General features: G+C 43.3%; 1 protein-coding gene across 2 annotated transcripts in view; it reads left to right on the plus strand.

The window, feature by feature from the left end:
• Nucleotides 1-21,170, plus strand: part of RGS6 (regulator of G protein signaling 6) — a 577,949-nt gene that overhangs the window by 434,456 nt on the left and 122,323 nt on the right. For both annotated transcript variants that reach the window (XM_089686857.1, XM_089686858.1), the window contains exon 6: nt 14,843-14,894. In XM_089686857.1, the coding sequence (XP_089542983.1) occupies nt 14,843-14,894 (52 nt within the window). The remainder of the gene's footprint in view (nt 1-14,842; nt 14,895-21,170) is intronic.

Raw genomic sequence — 21,170 nt, forward strand, 5'->3', positions numbered from 1 at the left:
ACCAAGACGACATGTTTCGCGCAGTTGCGCTTTGTCAAGTCTCTGAAGCCAACGCCGGACACTGCCTTCGTTTGCCATGGTGACACCAACCAGGATGCTGGTACGCTGACACCACGTGATTTGAAGCCGACAGGAGCATTCTTTGATCTCAGCTCCCCTCAGAGCAGACGGGCCGTCCATTGGAGTCACACTGTCCACTTCAGGCTGGTTAATTTTATTATACTTGCTACTTTATCTCACCCAATAAAGATGCACCTCCACTAAGGTGCTTGTCTGAGAGCATTTTCCACAGCGCCTTTTTTTCCAGTTCTCTTAGCTGGTAGTATGCTTATCTTGTAAATTCAGCAGATTTTGAGCCCCTACTAAATAATCATGCAGCAAGGAAATTCAGAAGTCCTGATCTGCATACTCATTCCAAGTCAGTGATTCAGAGCATCAAAGTCTTTTGATCAGCATGACAACCATGCAACAAGCTTTTTCAGCAGAAAAGAAAATGGGAAGTGCTCTGCAGAGGAGCTCCTACAGTCCGACTTGGTATATGGAATATTCCTTAATATGCTTAAATTTGGATTCTAGGCAGATATACACACATATATACAGATAGACGAATATTAATTCAGTCCTGTAATCATTAATACATGTATTTTTAAATATAATCAGTGTAAGTACCTGAATCTGACCTGGTATCTGCCTCTTGTAGTCTCTGTATAGGAGGACTATACGATTTCTGTATAGGAGAGTATGAGAGAAAGAAGCAGCATAATCAGACATGTGCTGAAATGAAGTGCTGATGAAAGAGAAAACAGAGTGAAGGAGATAATCATTTCACTGTGGTGTTTCCCCTTTACTGTCCAGTCTGGTGCTGATACGGACTACCTAAGCTCAGAGAAGGGTTGAATAATGCTGACCATCAGACTAAGGACATCTGGTGACAGAACATTTAGATAGCTGGTAGAGGAAGTGGTGAACCTGCAGGCCACTCCAAAAATCCAGGCAAGGGTCTGTCAAATGGATAAGGTCCGTATTAATCAAAAATCCATCCGACTTAAAAAAGTTGGTTAGGTGAATATGGCCACTAGATTTCAGGCACTGAAACTATTCATTGTAGATTTCTGGTATAAAGTCAGGATTGCCCAGAATGGGGATCATGGTGAAGTAAGTGAAGAAACTGAGGTGCCATGGAAACCAAGAGAGTTCTACTGAGGATTTGGTATTGAGCAAGTTTCTTAGGTAGAATGGAAGCAATCTATGGCCTACTCAAGGTCGTGCCCTAGGAATCCTCCAGTTCCATAGCGACCCAGTGCTTCACTCTACCGTGGCAGTGTCAATCAACTAACCTGGTGACATGAGCCGCCCTATAATAGACACACATATCAGGAACGGCCACTCCACCATAGCACCTAGGTAAGGATAAACTCTGCAATGTAAGGTGCTTTTTTTTGGAGACCAGACAAAGTCAATAAAACAAGACTGCAATTTTACAGAAGAAAAGGTGCAGAAGCTGAATTGGGAGGACTTAAAGCAAGGAAAGCACTTCAGGGAACACAGTCATTTTTAGTGCATTGCACCTACCGAATCATGTTAATGTTAGCGAGTGCCAATGCAGCAGGTCTTCCTTGTCTTTAAGTAGAAGCAGCCCAAAGTTTGCCGTGGACATTTGAGATGGGTCCAGCATAATGTTCATGCCAAGGTATAGAATAGAGTCAGTGGCCCATCTAAAGGAGAAGAAAGGTCAGATGCTGCAGACCACACTGGGATCTGTAGAAACACTCAGGGCAGAGGATTTTGCTAGGTTGACTTTGAAGTTTGATAAAGCACCATAGGCTTGCAGAGCCTGAATCAGGTTAAGTAGAGAGGTACAAGGTCGGTCAATTAAAAAATCAAGTCATCGGCAAAAGCTGCTAACTTGTGGATCCCTAAAGATGCAGCTAACTTGTGGATCCCTAAAGATATATGACAGCTTGTGATGTTAGGATCAGCTCGAACCAAGCAGAGAAAGGGTTCCAAGGGTTCCAGAATAAATATAATGGAGGAGAGAGGGCACCCCCACCTCATCCAAAAAAGTTTCCTTTCTGACCTCTCTTTTTCTCTTCTTCCCTTCCCAACCATTCCTTCCCTTTCCCATCCCACCCCCTCCTTCCCCCCCTTTTTTTGCGTTCTCCTCCCCTAATATTTTGCCCTCCCCTCTACCAAGGGTAGGGAATACACTCCCTTCACTCTGTCAAATCCTGGGTCCTCGTACCCAGATGTATGTTGTCACTTCCGGCACTGACTAATCAAAACTATTAAATCTCTCAAATTTCTTGAAAAATTGTTAATAATTTGAAAGATGCATTGTTTTTATTCTTACTATTACTATTTATATGTTATTATAATAAAAAAGTGTAATATAATTTTTATGAGCATACCTAAATGTGTTTTTTAATCTTAAACACAACAAGAATAATATTTTAAATACAAAAGTATGTATAAAATATGACTAACATAAATCACAAGCTTTAGCCACAATATTACCAACCTTTATTAAGCCTGCATTACCAGGTCATTTTTCAGTTTCCAGTGCTGTGATACTGTGACTGACAATTTCTTGGGCATGCAACACTGTATCTAAATGATTTTTATATCTTTTTTAATGCAACAGATAGAGCTTTCTTTTGGTGGTATTTAACCACTTCCTGTCCGTCCCATGTACAGTTGCAAGAAAAAGTATGTGAACCCCTTGGGATTACGTGGAGTTTTGCATGAATTGGGCATAAAATGTGCTCTGAACGTCATCTAAGTCACAATAATAGAAGAACACAGTCTGCTAAACATAATACTACACAAACATTAGATGTTGCGATGGTTTAATTGCACATAACATGTAAACATTCACAGTACAGGGAGGAAAAAGTATGTGAGGCCCTAGCTTAATGACTTCTCCCAGAGCTAATTGGAGCCAGGAGTGAGCCAACCTTGACTCCAATCAGTGTGATGATATTGGATGTGTTGCTGACAGCTGTCCTGCCCTTAAAAAACACACACCTGTTTTGGGTTTACTGGTTTCAAGAAGCACTGTCTGATGTGAACCATGCCTCGCAGAAAAGAGCTCTCAGAAGACCTACGATCAAGAATTGTTGACTTGCATGAAGCTGGAAAGGGTTACAAAAGTATCTCCAAAAGCCTTGATGTTCATGTGTCCATGGTAAGACAGACTGTCTATAAATGGATAAAGTTTAGCACTGTTGCTACTCTCCCTAGGCGTGATCATCCTGTAAAAATGACTGCAAGAGCACAGCGCAGAATGCTGCATGAGGTAAAGAAGAATCCCAGTGTCAGCTAAAGACCTACAGAAATCTCTGGCACATGCTAACATTTTTGTTGACACATCTACAATAAGGAAAACATTAAACAAGAATGGAGTACATAGGAGGACACCACGGAGAAAGCCATTGTTGTCCAAAAAGAATATTGCAGCACGTTTGAAGTTTGCAAAAGAGCACCTGGATGTTCCACAGCACTACTGGCAAAATATACTGTGGACAGATGAAACCAAGATTGAGTTGTTTGGGAAGAACACACAACACTATGTGTGGAGAAAAAAAGGCACAGCACACCAACATCAAAACCTCAACCCCACTGTAAAACATGGCGGAGGGAGCATCATGGTTTGGGGCTGCTTTGCTGCCTCAGGGCCTGGACGGATTGTTGCCATTGATGGGAAAATGAATTCCAGAGTTTATCAAGACATTTTGCAGGAAAACGTACGACCATCTGTCCGCCAACTGAAGCTCCGCAGAGGATGGGTGATGCAACAGGACAATGACCCAAAGCATACAAGTAATTCAACAAAACAATGGCTGCAACAGCACAGAATACGCCTTCTGGAGTGGCCCAGTCAGAGTCCAGACCTCAACCCGATTGAAATGCTGTGTCATGACCTTAAGACAGCGATTCACACCAGACATCCCAAGAATATTGCTACACTGAAACAGTTTTGTGAAGAGGAGTGGTCCAAAATTACTCCAGATCGTTGTGCAGGTTTGATCTGCAACTACAGGAAACGTTTGGTTGAGGTTATTGCTGCCAAAGGAGAGTCAACCAGTTATTAAGTCCAAAGGTTCACATACTTTTTCCTCCCTGCACTTTGAATGTTTACATGTTATGTGCAATTAAGCCATGGCAACATCTAATGTTTGTGTAGTATTATGTTCAGCAGACTGTGTTCTTCTATTGTTGTGACTTAGATGACGTTCAGAGCACATTTTATGCTCAATTCACGCAAAACTCCACGTAATCCCAAGGGGTTCACATACTTTTTCTTGCAACTGTACATAAACGGCCAGATGGGATGCTTGCCGATGCGGGTGGATGTTTCTGAACATCCTCCCACATCAGAGGCTAGTGCGTGGCTCACAGAGTGCATACCCGGGAGCCCAGTGATTTGCTAGTTTCCCAGATACAGTGGATCGCGTTACCGCTGTGTCCGGGTAATCACATGGTGTTTTACCATGTGATTGATGTATCCAATCACAGCAATCACATGGTAAACATACCAAACTAAAAGTAAACATCTCAGTTCTCTCTGCTCTCACACAAATCAGCTGTGAGAGCAGTACAGGACGCCAAGGGTGGGTCCTGGACAGGTGTTTTATGGCACCGATATGCAGATTGCAGTCCCTTTAAGGGGGACAGGTGGATGTACTCTGGGGTCTCACCTGTACAGGGTGAAGAATTCCCGGGACAGTTGTACAAAGGAGAGGACTGACTCACAGTCCTCTCGGCTTTAGTAGTAGCTTATTTGGGACCTGGAATTTTTGGAAGTGTGGGATAATATTCGGGTGGCAAAAAGGACCTCCACTCATACTATGGGGACTCCGGGCCCTACAGAGTTAAACAGACTCCAGAAAGCAACACATAATGCAGGAAGTTCCTAGTGCTAAGGTGTGAGGAGTAGGCGTTTGAGAAAGAGACCTGTCTGAGAGCTGCACATGTGCTGGAAACTGCCAAACAACCAGAGTTGGACTGTGCTAACCTTGGGGTAAATCCCATATATGAACTTTACGTTTCTTTATGTTTCCTTTGTGATGTTTATGCTGAAGATAAACTGACTATTGGATTATGTTTTCTGGAATTAAGCCAACTCCGGGTTGCTGCTGACAGTACTGTTTGATTTCTTTTGAATGAAAAATAAACACCTTTATGTTTAAAACAAATGGCTTTGCATGTGGTCTCAAGGAGCTATACTCCTGAATTTTACAGAGCAGAGAGAACTTTTCTGCAACCTGTGACTGTACACAGCCTGTCACAGTGCATGTACATTCATAAGTCCTGATCACTGCCATACCAGCGTCCTAATACCCCCATACCCTATACCAGCACCATGATCACCGCCATTTGCCATACCAGTGTCCTGATCACCACCATATGCCATACTAGCTCACTGATCACCGCCATACCTCATACCAACGTCCTGATCACTGCCATACTCCATACCAGTGTTCTGATCACTGCCATATGCCATACCAACGTTTGGCATTTTAGGGTCTCAACTAATCAATTTTCAAATATACATTCCATAGTGTGTAGACTCTATAACTTTCACACAGACTAAATAATATATATTGTTTTGGGTTATTTTTACCAAAAAAATTTAGCAGAATGCATTTGGCCTAAATTTATAAAGAAAAAAGACAACTGAATGCCAGTGCTAGCAAGATCTAAATCATAAATTTGATCCCCACTGCCCAGGACTGTGTTACGTAACTAGAACTTTGTCCCAGGGTGAGAGTCTGTGCTGACATGGCGTTTGTGAGGAAAGGAAAATTAAGTAAGTATTTGACATTCAATTTTCCATTTTCCTGACAGCTCCGTGTCAGTCACCATTGGGAATTAACTAAATAGATACCAGGTGGAATGATACTGATAACATTTTAATTGTGGCTGCTGGCCGAAGAGATTACAGCTTTTCCAAAGTCACAACAGTAGTCAATACAGACGGATCAATGCAAAGGTGTGAATGGACAACTAGGTTGCTGCCTTGCATATTGTCTCTGGTGAAACTCTGCAAAGTTGAAAGTTGTGGAGTGAGCTGTTATTCCCTCCAGAAGTGCTAACCCCTTATCTTTATATGCCAGAGTGATAATCTTCACAAGCCAGGAGGTGATAACCCTGCTGGAGGCTCTGCGACCTTTACATACTCCTCTGGAACTTCTCTGGCACTGGGTGCTGAACTGGGCCCTGGAATAGGAGATCTGGCCTCACCGGTAATGGAGGGGGAGTCCTTGAACTTAAGCCTAGAAGAAGTGGCTACCAAGAAGTGGGTATTTAAAGACTAGGAAGCCTGATATGCCGCCCTCAGATCCAACTTTTTGGAAACAGTCATCTCTGGAAGGCGAGCCCACTGGCTCTCACAGACAGCTCCCCAGCCTTTGTCACTTTCATGCAAGGTGAGCACCATCCAGGACATCAGAAGGAGAGAGTAGATTCTTCTCTCTGCTCCCCAGAGGAGGCCTTGCCTCATGGACTGGGTTATCAATATAATCTGAGGCAGGTCTCAGGAAATCCACTGTAGGTAGGAATCCATTCTGGATTCTGAAGTGCCACTGGGCCCATTTCACCATGGGCATCACAGACACTATGGTGCTCAGAAACTGGACAGACTGGACAGCCGATCTTGTAGACTTCACACTCTTCAGGATGAAAGGAATCTTCCCCAATGGAAGAGACTCCATGTTCTTCTGGGTATTCAAGTTTACGCCCGGGTAAATTAGCAGCTGAGATAGATCCAACTGCCTTTTTTCCCAGTTTATGAGCCACCCGCATTGCTGAAGGATTGCGATTACCTCGTCACGGTGAGCCAGTAACTGAGCCCTGTCTTGATCAAGCAACAGGATATCATCTAGATAATGATGAATGCGTATCCCACGTTTCCAGAGCTGTGCTACCACCTCCAACAGAACTTTGGTGAAAACCCTTGGTGATGTGGTCAACCCAAAGGGAACAGACAAACTTGTAGAGAAGAAGGCCCACCACAAACCTCAAGGACTTCTGGAAACGGGGGAATCCTTCAAATCTATCAAGAGGAGCCAGTCTCTGGGTTGAACCACCTTCAGGATAATAGTCTGTAACAATTACATCTTGAAGTGCTCCTTTACCACAGGGCTGTTCAGCCACTATTACTGGACTCCAGCCCCCCTCCCCCCACCTCCCTGACTTCATCTGCACTAAGAATAGTTGAGAATAGACTCCTAAGAAATGCTCTTCCTGGGGCACTGCTGCTACTGCTTCCTGTTGTAGAAGCATGTCCACGTACTGAAACAGAATCTCCCTCTTCAGACTGCAAGGAGGAGGTATAGTTGGAACAAAGTTTGAACTTGGGTTGTCAAGGAATTCCTATAAGTGTCTGGTCATTATGGTGGATAGCACCCAGTGATCTTGAATGTTTTCTGCCCATACTCACCAGAACCCGAGCAGCTTGGTTCCCACTGGGCAAGTATGGACAGGGACACCATTAAAACAAATTCTGGGGTTCCTGCCCTGCAGATGAGGCTGCCTTCTTTGATTTAGGTCCAGAAGAGGCAGGCATTCCAAGGCCGGTGGAACTCTCTCCCTGGCCTATAGGCCCTTGTGTAAGGGACCACCTGGCAGCACCTCTAGCAATCCACTGATAGGGCCTCCCCAGAGCACGGAGTCTAAGTTCCGGAGCACTTGTTCACCAGGGCCCCTGATGGTGGGGAGGGACTTGGAGCGCTCCGAGACCAGGTCACAGCTACTGGATATCCCTACCAGTGGTAGAGGAGTCTGCCAGAGGCTCCCGCAGGGTGAGAGTCTGATGTGAGGGGACCAGGGGGTTCTAGAGGGATGGATGGATGGAGGAGCGAGAGCTAAGTCAAACAAGCCGAGTCGGTAGCCGGGGGGTCGGTGCGGTACAAAACAGTAGGCAAAGAATGGTCGGGTCACACGCCAGGTCAGTAACAGGAGATCAGATCTAAAGGGGAACATCCAGGAGCGAAGTCAGACAAGCCAAGGGGTCAGGATAGGAGAAGGCAGCAAGGTCAGACAATCCGGATCAATAGTACTCACAACACAGGTATCAGATAACAGGAATCACAGAAAGACCATTCGGCAACAAGTGTCTGTGCAGGGCTGGTTTAAGTAGCCCGCCCTGCACCTGACAGGCGCAGCCTAGGTCCTAGTGCCTGCCCAGTACTGTCATAGACGACGGGTGCGCCTGGGTCCTAGTGCCGTGCTGCCTGCATGTCTTGACAGACACCTACGCATGTGTAGACCCATGCATCGCGATGGTTCCTGACACCTTGCTTCCTTCCCTCTAGCTCTAGCAGGCCTACCAAAGGCTGGATTCTTCTGCCATAATAATCTTCTGTCTTGGGAGATGAAGGCAGATTTCCCCCCTGTTGCCTTGGCAATTGTTGTATTAAGCTTGTCACCAAATGAGGACTGGCCCTCAAAGGGGATTCTGCACCAGCCTTATTTGAATGACAGGTCTGCCCCCTGAGCCATAAGGCGCATCTCTAAATTCACCCTCCTTTTGAGAACATCTCTAAAAGTGACTGTCATCTGATGGTATTGTGACGTGCCTGGCCAAACGCATGAGGGCTGTGTCGACCACAGGTGGATCCTCCAGATTTTTTCATCTTCCTTCCTGAAGGGGAACAACCTGGCAATGCGATTCCTGAGAGAAAACCTTTTATCCGTTTGCTTCCACTTATTTTCAATTATATCTTTAATTGCATAAATTAAAGAAAAGGTGAGCCCTCTTTCTTTATATTTTTGAATTAATGACTTCTTTCAAGGACTGGATTACATTAAAGTCGAACCCTCAAAACTTGCGTCCCCCTCTTCTCCAGATGCAGATCTGGCCACTGCCTGAGGCTCTTCACCCCCAGTGTTTAACTGAGAAGTAGCCACATGGGACGAGGAAGGGGCTCGCTGATACGGAGGCTGAAGCTGCTCAGCGATGATTTTAGCGTATCTTTAAATGCTTGCTTCATAAGAGAAACCATCTTCTCCCTCATTGTGTCCCTGTCCTTGGTTGTGTCTCTAAAGCAGGATTTACAAGCCATTTTTCTGTGGAGCACCATATTAGGACAGGCCAGACACATCTGAAGACCAGGTTGTGGGTGGTGGAAAGAACTTTGCAATCTTGAAAGAGGGGGTACAGTATCTGGGTCCTGAGCAAGAGTGCTGATCCCTCGATCTCTCACAGCGTCGACTGCCTAGGGTTCTCGAGCATTGCTCATCCCTTGATAAGCTTCTCTCTGAGCAAGGCAAGGGGAAAAACTGGCAAGGAAAGGATTAAATAGGTGTCAGCCAAAGAATGCATAGCAATCCAATTGAGGGATGTGTGAGCCTCCTACCTTTGCATACTCTGGCCTTAAGGGATTGGTATTCTCTAATGTGCAGGCATTGAAGCACAGGCTGGGAAAGAAGTACAAAGGAACAGATCACTTCCAGTTCACATAGACCACAGGATTGCAGTGGGCACACAGCCTTACCTTATCTCCTTCATTGGAAAGCTTGGCAGTCTCCAGAAGGTACACAGGAATACTTCTAACAAGGCAGCACTGATCTGAGCACTCTATAAGTTTAAATTTGTTGGCAAGTTGCCTCCGAGGTTTCCAATTGGCCTCTAGCTGCATATGCTCTTAGCAACCAGGAAGCTACCATCAAACCACTGTGGAATGCACCACCATCTTGCTGGGACTGGACATTCGTACAGAGACGCAGAGTAATCCTTGAAGCCCAGGAATTGCTGAAGATGCGATGGAGAGGAGGTACAATGCCACCCCAAAACTGCGGACCCTTCATCTGCTTATCACAGCCCTGAAAACCAGCAGCAGGGACCCCACACAGCCTAAGCATTTAGCAGGCACCAAGGGGGCTATGTCCAGGAGGACAGACACTAGACGGACAGCTGGATCTTTAATGAGGTAGGAGACTGCACCAGGTCCTGACAGCACAGAAAAAAGGATAGGAATGCTATTTTGGGCAGTGGGGGGAAGATTTATGAGTTAAGTTCTGATAGCATGGGAGTAGGTGGGGCATACCTGGAGGTGGCTGAAAGAAAGAAAGATTATTTATTGTTCTTTTTCAAAATGTTGGTATTTTTTAATTTATATAGCAAAAAAAACAGTGATGAATAAATACCATCGAAAGAAAACTCTATTTGTCTTTAAAAATTTATAAAAATGTTTTATGGGTACATTGTTGCGTGCCTGAGTAATTGTCACTCAAAGTGTGACAGTGCTGAAAAGCTGAAAATTGGCCTGGACTGCAAGGGAGTGAAGGTGTCCAGACCACTAGGTTTTTTTTCTACTGTATAAAGGAAGGAAGACCAAAAACTTTAAAATAAAAAGTTTCCCTTACTTTGCTCTAAAATAAAAATGCCAGAACAACATCCCCCAAATGACCACTTTCTAAAAAGTAGGCACGCCGAGTTGATCTTATTCTTCTGCCATTTTTGGGAAATTAGGAAACATGCTGGTATTGAAGGGAGTTAAATCATGGAGCATTATAATGGTACACATATACAGAGGTGGTGAAGGGGTTAATGTACTGTCACATACATGGGATGATGGCTATAAAGGGATTTATTTGCAGATGTGCAGAATAAGCGATGTGAAGGGTTAATATACGGTAACATAGGGACAAACTGGAAATCAGTAGTGTAGGACAGAAGGGATGATGAAAGGGTTAAAAATATACTTTTCTGCAGCTGCCATTTCTGTACTGTGATCATAGGCAGGAAAGGGCTCATAGATATAAATGTGTGTTTACATATATGACCATTATGATTGGTCTCCTCTATTACCAATTGTAGGGTTCAGAAGGTGCAGAAATGTTTCAATTGGCTCTGCACACAATGTCAGTGAACGGAGCTGTCCAAACACAGCATGGTTCACCAGCATCTACGAGCAAAATGGCCACCCAAAGGTTATTTCTGGGGTGACATTTATAAATGTTACTCCAAAAATAGATGTCCACTTCTTCACTGTTTTTTATTTTTTTTTAATTATGATGGTAGGGAGGTAGATAATATACTTGCATGGACATCTAATGGCAGAAAAAGGTACTGCTGTGAAAATCTCAAGTGAAGATAAATATTGCGGCAAAAGCTGGTTATTATATCTTTTCATACTTTCACTTTTGGCTGCAGTCCTGCATTACAGAAAGCAGGTTTTAGAAAAAAATAAATCAGTCTAAATAGTACAGCTTTTCTGTGCACTAACATGATTGGGGAAAGTCAAAATCTTAAAGCAGACGTTTAAAAAAGGACTTTAAATTACACATATGCTTACCTTTTGCAAGGGTCTTCTGTCTGGTCTGATGACATCAAGTATCTTTTTTCTTCTCCTTGGTGATGGTGGTGATGATGTGCTGTACCTACTTCTGGACTGAATAGTTTTCACATATTAAGTACTACTGAGCCCAGGTGGGTATGATGAAATTCGCCCTGGTGTGGAATCATGACAGCCTGTGCTCTTAGGAGGTGTGTTGAATGAAACTGGTCTTCATTCAACCCTGAGGACATCTAATGGCAGGAAGGAATGAATGTGGCTGACAGCTCGGATACATTGCCTCAAAAGCTCTTTTTTTATTTTTACTTTACCGAGCTATTTTTTTTACCACGGATATCAGCTTTAAATATGTAAGTTTTATGTTCCTTACATTTTCCATTTTATGAGTCTATATCCTATTTAGAAGAATATTTTTTGTGTAGGTAAACAGTTTTGCCCAGTGTACTGTTTGTTTGTGCTTTGCATTTACCATGTATTGCCACTAAGGGTTTCTGTAATAAGATACCTAATTCATGTAAATATAAATGCAACACAAATTAATAATGCTAGAGCAGGAGGCAAAAAGCCAGCTGCCTTTAATTCTGCAAGATATGGGCAGTAAATGCTGCTTATTCCTATATAGCTAGGATTAAACAAACATATTAAGTCAGTTATGATCCTGTTTCCTGATTTCCATGATATATTTGTTCAAGCTTCTTCCTTGGCCTTTATTTTCATAATGTATTCTCCATCACAACAGAGGAAGCTGAACTTTTAACCTGAGCAAAAACCTAGCACACCATATCTACTGACAGCCAGCTAAGTTGCTTAAAATTTTTTAGGTCAAAAGACGTCATTTAAAATTATGAGTAAATGGCAAGCACCTCCAGGGATTTGCCTTCATATAAAAGTTCATTCCACCTCCAAAGATATAACCTTATGTTAGACATGGCAGATAACCCTCTGGAGAAAACCATGCTAAACGTATGGGTAATGCACCTCTAGGCACCGACCTACAAAAACAAAATGTAATGTTACTGAGAGCTGCCATTTTAAGTTTAGGTCAGTGCATTACCAAACCCAACAAATCCACAAAGTCATTTCAGACAGTATCTACAGATTCTGAGCATCAAAGCTTACATGTCCTAAATTACTGGTGTATTACTTTTGTCTTGGGAAGCAATCTTAATTGTTACCACCTGTTTTTGGGAGTGTCCAGATTGCCAGGCTGGGAATACATTGTACTGGGCTTTCCATTGCTGTCTACTGTCCATAATTTCCAGGAAACACTGAAACAACGTCCATTGTTGGGTATCTAAGCAGATTAAAGGCTAAGTTCACCTTTAGGAGCATGTTGCATGTTACACCCATATTTAGTGTGTAACATGGCACGTGATCTTATGCAGCACTCCCCATTTTGTGACAATGGGTGGGGTATCTTCTCACCTGCTGTCACACTTTGAAAACAGCACAACAATGCGGGGCTCTACCCACACTTCCACATAATTCATTCACAGTTTTCTGTGAAATAATTAAATTACAAGTACCATCAGCCATTGCGGCTAATGGCTTGTAGTGCTCAATGAACTGCAAGGGAGCTGGTAAGCGCTCTCATAGTTAATGATTCTTCCTACCATTCAGTAACAACCTGCCCATTAAGGAAGAGAGCATAGGTGTGTGCACGGGGTGTGCCGGATGTGTCTGGGCACACCTTAATCACCCCTTCCGTCAGTGCTTTTGCTTTGGCGGAACCCAGTTCCATCACAGTTCAGTAGCAGCGGTGCTGGGCCCCCGATCCTAGTAGCCAGCACCCCCGGTCCTTGGCACAGACCCCAGGCACATTGGTAAAACACTGGACAGCAGCCCTGCATCCTTCCACCACCATATCCCCCCACCAACATCACCACCGCAGCCGCTGCCTGCCTTCCACGACATCGGAGCAACTCCATCTAAGGGAGAACACACAGCCATCCTCTGCCCTGCTTACTCCCCACTTCTATCAGGAACTGTCATCAGCCAACAGAGAGGAAAGGAGCAGCCAATGGACAAGGCTGTGAAAAGGACTGATGGGGGGATCTTGTACTGGGACTGAAAGAGGGGGTAAAGGGGCACTTTTACTGGTACTGACAGAGGGGGGTAATCCTGTTCCAGGACTGCTGGGGGTGGGAAGGTGGGAATCCTGTGCTGGAACTGACCGTGGAGTGGGGTGAATCCTGTGCTGGGACAGACAGAGGGGGGTAATCCTGTGCTGGAATTGAGTGGGGGGGATGCTGTGCTGGAACTGACATGGGAGAGAATCCTCTGCTTTAACTGACAGAGGGGGGAGGGGTCCTGTGCTGGGACTGACAGAGTGGGGGAATCCTGTGCTGGGACTGACAGAGGGGGGTGGGGAAGTCCTGTGCTGGAACTGACAGGGGGGGATCCTCTGCTGGAATTGACAGGGGGGGGAATCCTGTGCTGGGACTGTTGGAGGGATCCTGTGCTGGGATTGACAGAGGGCTATTTTTCTGGTGGAAAAATGTGCAGGAACTCAGTTCTGGCACCTCCACCAATGAACACTGGCAAGGTCTTTTTCACATGTGCTTTGTTTTCCGAAGGGCAATCCATATTCAGATCGCATTTCATAGAGCAGAAGAGAAGTGGTGAGGAGGTGTTGTATCGCCTCCACACCGCCTGCTTTAACTCCTTGAACTCCACACTGCACGTGGTTGCAAGGTGCATGCAGAGTGCTGCCATTCACTTGAATGGGTCATAAATATATATGGCAGAAGTCTGCAGGAACCTGACATTAAACATGCAATCTGCTGATCCCACGTGCAATGCTTTAAAGGCCGCAAAGTAAAAAACTAAATGCACATTTTTTTACCTGCCAAAAGATGTGCATTTATTATTTATTTACAAAAGGTGAACTTATTATTTAAACGTTATCCTTGTCTGGATTGTTACTATGACTTGAAATTTTGCAGTATCCACTCTTCAATATATTCACTCCCATGTGGTGCATATTCTGCCTGTGGTTAGCAGTATTCATTAGGCCATGACTTTTAGCTATAGTTCACAGTTTACACCATGTACTGGATTTACAGGGGCATAATTTTAGAGTTCCTAAATATTTGTTCATTATATTTTTATTGTGTAAATGTTATATTATTGGGGGCATCTAATGAAAAGAAAAAAATAAGCACCAAAATATTTTATATTTTACTAGAGTAAGTATGTAAAGGTTTCAAAGAGATAAGGGGAAACCCCAGTACCAGCTCTATTGTAAAGTTTTGAGTTCTATAGATTATAGTTTTTGCAGCAATAAAACAATGACAAAGCTGACACTTGGGGTGTTGGAGCAATGAGACATTGATATCCTATTTATAAATGCTAGCATAAAAATGTTAAACTACAAGGACCATTAACCTTTCAATTACCTTGTCATGTTAGTTTGTTCACACCTTCTTCATAATTTGTAAAATTCGTATTTGAACATGAACGTGATCGTGATCTGTTTTTATATATGATCTATGATGCAAACATGAATTCTTTGACAGCTATTTGATTGAATATCTTTCTAGGCTCCATATTTCTGGCCTTCAAACTGCTGGGAACCTGAAAACACAGACTATGGTAAGTGTTAATGTAAATCAAAATATAAAATAAATACATAATGTAGGCTACAAGACTCCTCCTAAGGCTTAAAGACTACTGGTCCAAAAGTCAACACACTAAATCATTAAGCCACACTTTAACATCATTAGACTACTACAAGTCTTCGTAAACTATCACAAAAATGAATTTCCTTGTTCAAGTTTTTTATTAAATCTCTCTCTCTTCCTATATATATATATAGCTACACTACTTTACATTTAAAAATGTATTCAATCATAAATTTGAAGGCTGCCATGCCAATGCCCAAATCAAGCTCTTAATGAAGATGTATTGCCAGAAAATGAAAAAGCTTGATCCCCCAGTGGACCCAGTGCATAAAGCAATTGTTCTTTTTTAAATCGATGCTTTGGCTGCTGAGCAGTGTGGTTGGATAGGTCAACGAAGCCCCATCCCCACCACTTTCTGAGCTCCTTGATACAAGTAGACAAATGTATAATTAGATCTTTTGTTTTTACTGACAGGAGGTTAATGTGTGCTCTCAAACAAACCCTACCTCCATCCCCTTTTAAACTGTCAAATGGAACATTTGCAGCACGGCCACCCAGCTCTATGGTTTCTCTTCTCTCCTGTGCTCTCTTCTTGCCATAAAAACTGAAAGCAGGAAACTGTTTCCAGGAGAGTGGACAAATTCTTAAACAGGAGTTTACACAATTTGATGGGTTAACCAACTGTCAGAACAGCAGTATCGCAGACAATTCCTCAATTTTTTCACGTGTTTCAAATTAATGCCTGACTGTGGGTAGTTTATGGATACTTTTCTTTACCTGAAGCAGCTACACAGTTTTGGTCAGATTATTTTGCATTTTGCAATTAATTTAAGACTGAACCCAGATCGCCTGAATGATACTGGGGAAAGAAAGTGTTGTTGAGAAAGTCAGCAGCTGGAAAGGAGTGCTGTTATTCATTAAAACACAAACCAATAAGAAAATCTACTACATTAGTCTCTCTTCAAAAATAGCAAGGGGACAGGTCTGGGCTCAGTTGTTCAAGAGAGACTAGTGAGTAGCTGGCTTGTGTTGTTGTGGACTTGTTTTTATGAAGGACAGTGATTGTCTCCAGCTGCCATTATTCATAACAAAGCAAGCCAACCGCTACTACTAGACTCTATGCCCCGAATAGCTCACAGCTAGGTCTGGGCTCAGTTGTATTCCAGTTCTTTGACAACTAAATCTTTTGCAGTACACAAAAGGTGGCAAAGAAAGACTAGGAGTTAGAGGGCTGCAGAATATAAAATGGGCAGTGGTCTCAGAGCCTGTGACTCCCTCAAAGTAATTCCCATAAATTGGGTTTCAGTTTGGGGTAGAATTATAGCCAACACTGACAGAAAAGAAACAATCAAGTTATTTGAAAATCACTGTACAGATTTTTACAGGGGAAAGTGCTATTTGCACTGGGTCCCCTGACAGATTTAAAAAGCTGTTTCATCTTCTGGTGATACTTCTTTATCCTTTTTCCTAATTATATATTACAGGACACAGGCGTCTTTAAATCATTATGATTGGGTCGCATGCAGCTACTTTCAGGTGGTTGGGCACTGGTAAAGGAAAGAGAAAACTGCAAGGACATCCCCTATATAGCCTCTCCAACGTCCAGCTTGTCTTGTATTTTGTTTTTTTTGCTAGTGTCCTAAAGTGATGGACCTCTTCTTGCTACTGAGAGAAGCCTATCTTTACCGTGGATGTGTTTCTGTCTTCTTGGATGATTAGATTCCAAGATGAATATTCTAATAATCAGCTACACCATAGCAAGTGCAGCTATTCATGCAGTTTCCTGGTTAGTTGTCTCCCTGACAGAGTCTTGGGGGACTGTACCCAGATGCTTCCTGTTAGAAGGCATGGTCCAGCCTGTATTGTTGATTTGCACTAGATCCTGCTCTGGCTGCTCACTTTGGCATGCAGTGCGATGTGTGGCATTAGCCACTTGGTGTTTTACAGGTCCAGGGCCATGATCTGTCTGGTGCAGAGCCAATTTTCTGAAGACCCCTTCACTGGCATGCCCATGGTGGATAATAAATCCAAGATGCGGTAAACCTCTAGTTAATTCCTACCACTAATATAGTAATTACAAGGTCCTCTTGTAATTCTCTTGGAAGTCCTCTAAACATTCATGCCCAGTCACACTTTCCTCTTTGGTTGTATTGAAACCACTGTACATATATATGTACACTAAGAATCAGGATGGCTGGGGGTTAAAAATTGCACCAGGCACCATTTTTAGATCTTGAGTGTACCTCATTGCCTTGGCGGGCCATGCCATGCGATCTTCATTTCTGTCTATGACAGTCTGTAAGACCTTTGCTGTCTGAACCAAACATATGGTCTGGAATCACAGCTGCATCCTTATGGATTCCTCTGTCCATAATCTGTTGGAATCTTTGCCCACAGCCTTACGCTGCTACGTGAATGTCTTGGTGGATACATTTGCAAAATTTCCAGGATAAGCCTTCTGTCTGTACACATTTGTAGGATTCTCTAGCTTAAATGTTGCTCTGTATAACTTATCTACAAAAAAAATGCCTTGAGCAGTTACCTTTTAATGGTGAATGCCTCTTTGAACTTTTTGAATATGTACATCCAGCAAATCATAGGAGTTAACAGTATTCTCCTCCCCCGAAAGAAGAAGGCTCACATTGGGCTCAGTAGTTTTTCAGCTTCAGAGTTTAGGAAGAGCTCCTTTTGTCCCTCTCAGTCTTCTAAGACAGGAACATATTTTCAGAAGACATGGCCCTCCAAGTCAGCTATGTCTGGCACCTCAGGCCTCCTCACAATGATGGGGCACCCCCACTTGCCCAAGTGGAGAAGACATCTGTCAGCCTTCTCATCTGTCTGGTTCTGGAAAATATCAGATACCTAGGTCCAGAACGTAATTTCCCAGGGCTACAAACTTAAGGTACCTGCCTCCTCCCCACTTTGTGCTTTTAAACGTGTCTCCTTCTTTGACAGGCAAATCTGCTACCTTCTGTCCAACAGCTCTTGGATCCAGGGATCATTATCCCTGTACCAATAGGAAAACTCTTCCAAGGCTTCTGCTTGAACTTGTTTATGGTTGCAAAACTAAACATAGAGGTCTGGCCCATTTTAGACCCTCAATTTGTTCAACTTTTGAATGCTAGGTCAGTCAGTGCCTTCCTCCTTTCAGGGGATTTTCTGGCCTTAATAGACTTTAAAGATGCCTACTTACATATTCTCATCTTTCTGCCTCATCAGTGCTGTCTGAATTTTTCAGTGGGCAATTAGCTTTACCAATTTGCCCCCCTTCCCTTCGGCCTGTTCCCAGATTTTCACCAAGTTCCTTGCTCTGGTTTTGTTCCGTGCTTAGGGGATTCCTGTTCTTGGATACCTGGACGATCTCCTGTTAAGGGACCAGTCCTCCAAGGCAGCCAACATCCAACAGATGGTAAAGGCTCTGCAAAGCTTCCTTTGAATTGTCATGCTGATGACATCATCATTGCACCTCACAGATCAGAGTACCTGGTTCTTGCTCTGGAAACAGCCCTGTCCAGAATCTTTCTGCCCCAGGAAACAATTCTGGCTCTTAATTCTAACGCTAGGACCATGTAGACTCAGGAAGCCATTGATTTCTGCTTGCATGAGCTCCTTGGTCCTCATGGTTGCCTTCTTCAAGCTTCTACCTTATACTCTGGTTCACTCCAAACTCAACATTTTGACCATGTTGTACAAACAGACCCAGTTCTTAGACTGACTTCTTCGGCTGACCCTCAAGGCTATATTCTGCCTAGCATCGTGAATTTCAAACCTGGCACTGAAGTTAGGGCTGTGTTTTTCTCCATTGTAATGGAAGGTTCTCACAATGGATGTAAGCCTGTTGGGTTGGAGAGCAGTCCTGAACACCCTATTAGTGCCAGGAATTTGGTCATTAGCGGAAACTCACCCTTTAATTAAATTCTGGAACATAGGATAATTTTGGTTGTCCCTTCAATGCTGGTCTCCTTTATTGTGAGGTAACTTCCAGTCAGACAATGCTATGGCCGCAGCCTACATCAGTCACCAAGGAGACACCAATAGTTACGCTGGTATAGGAGAAACAAACTTTACCTTCTCATGTGCAAAGCTTAATACTCTGGCCATGTCTACCATCCACATCCAAGGCATGGCAAATTAGTTAGGTGGACTTTATCAGCTGTAAGTGTCTGAATTCTGGGGAATGGGCTCTCAATCCAGAGGTCTTTTAAGCCATTTGCCACAGGTGGGGGATGCCAGATGTAAACCTGTTAGCATACAGATTCAAAAACAAACTGGACAGTTTTGTTGCCAGGTCCAGGGACCCTTAGTTCTTCCAAGTGAACACTCTGGTGATACTGTGGCATCAGTTCAACCTGATGAATGCCCTGTCCTGCTTCCAGTCTGGCTTTGAGTGCCATTAAAGTATAACAAAAGGCAAAACTTTTTTATAGTTTTGGACTGAGTGAAGAGGTTATTATTCCTGTCTGTGCCCCCATTACACATATTCACCCTTTCTATTTGTCATGTTTACTGCTATCATTGAAAGTAAAAGAAAATTCCAAACTTTGGGTTGTCCTAAGAATAGTAATAGAAGGGAAATGTTCCAATAGAAACACTAGCCTTGGTGATCCTGGTGACAACCAGGGATTCCTTCCTATCTCTTCCTGTTTTGGCTATTGGACTGAAAGTGAAGGAAAATCTCCCCAATGAGACACAGATGGCAGAAAAACCTGACATGGGTCATATTCTTTCTTATCTACATTTTAAGGAACAAATTTTGGCCTTGACCATTCTGTTTCAGAGACCTTTGTCCTCTCACTCTCCACTTATGGCCTTTCTTCAGGTACTAGCTCACATTTCTCCCCCTGTTCATTCCCCAATGCCCCCTTAGGATCTCAGTCTAATTCTCCAGCTCCTCAGAAACTACTCTTTGAACATATTCGTTTTATTCCATTGTCTGAAGGTGTGTGTGAGGTGAATTTCTGATGAAAATCACCTGTACAAGCAAATCTTTGAGTTAGTGGCCCTAAGTAGCCTTTCTTGATGTAGTATAAAGACAAAGTTGTCTCTAGGTTCAAGGCTTCCTTCTCCCCGAAAGTGGCCTCTGTCTTCCACCTTAATCTGGATATTGTCCTTCTTTCTTTCCTTATGTCCAGGTCCAAAACACCTTAGGGACATTTCTCTCTGCTGCCTGTACATTATACATACTTTGAGAGTCTACCTCTCAGCTAGTGCCATTTTTAGGAAATGGTATTTCCTCTTTGTTATTCTTGAAGGTTCCCACTAGGGCCTTCTTGCTCCACAATTGCTAGTTGGATCAGACAAGTTATCATTAGGGCCTATAGTCTGAAGTATTGGATTCTTCTCTTCCCTGTTGAAGCAAACTCTGCCAGATCTGTTGCGGTTTCTTGGGCTTTTCAGAATCAAGCTTCTGTGTCTCAGTTTTGCAAGGCTGTCACCTTGGCTTTTGTTCACACATGTTTAAGGTTCTACCTGCTGGATGTTCAAGCTTCCTTTTGGTGCCAGTTTTTGGGATTAAGGTTCTACAAGTTGCTATCTGAGTTTGTTGAGCCTGTCTTGACTTGCTTGTTATGTGGGTCTGTTGGCATTGTTGCCCATCCCTCAGCTGGACTGTTTATGGACTGTTTCTAGTCATAATGATTTAACCACTAGCTGTTCAAGGCTATTTTCAATTTTTTTCACATACATATTAAAATCAGCATTTGTTTGCAAGGGAATTACTTGGAACCCCTAAACACTATATATTTTGTGAAAGCAGAGGCCCTGAAGAATAAAATGGTGGCATTTTTTTTATGTGATATTTGTGCAGCTGTTTATCAAATGCAAAATTTCAGGAAAAAATACACTTAAATGAATTGTAGTGCAAGAACAATATAATACCTAATAAAATATAAAAGAAGATTTTGTTTCAAGTAAATAGATACAAATCATGTCAAGATTTAAAATAGCACATGCCCATGAAATGGCGACAAATTGCAGTGCCCACAGTTGTCTGTAGGTGAAGCTTTAAAAGCCTTTTTGGGTTATCAGTTTACTCTAAGTTCACACTTGTGTGGCTCTGCAAACCGCGTTTTGTGTGGGCAAGGAAGATTATTCATTTGAATAGGCTGCTGTACCTCCTGAAAACACAAGGAAAAGGTCCCTGCACCTTTTCCAAAAATGCAGCCCTCATATCATCTCCTGCTGTCATGGTTTCCTGCATGCTCCCCCCACGACCCCCCCTCATCTCCTGCAGCGCTGCCGCCGGGTT

Source organism: Staurois parvus, unplaced genomic scaffold (assembly GCF_062004578.1).
Source record: "Staurois parvus isolate SC_StPar_1 unplaced genomic scaffold, SC_StPar_1.0 ptg000414l, whole genome shotgun sequence".
NCBI classification, from domain to species: domain Eukaryota; kingdom Metazoa; phylum Chordata; class Amphibia; order Anura; family Ranidae; genus Staurois; species Staurois parvus.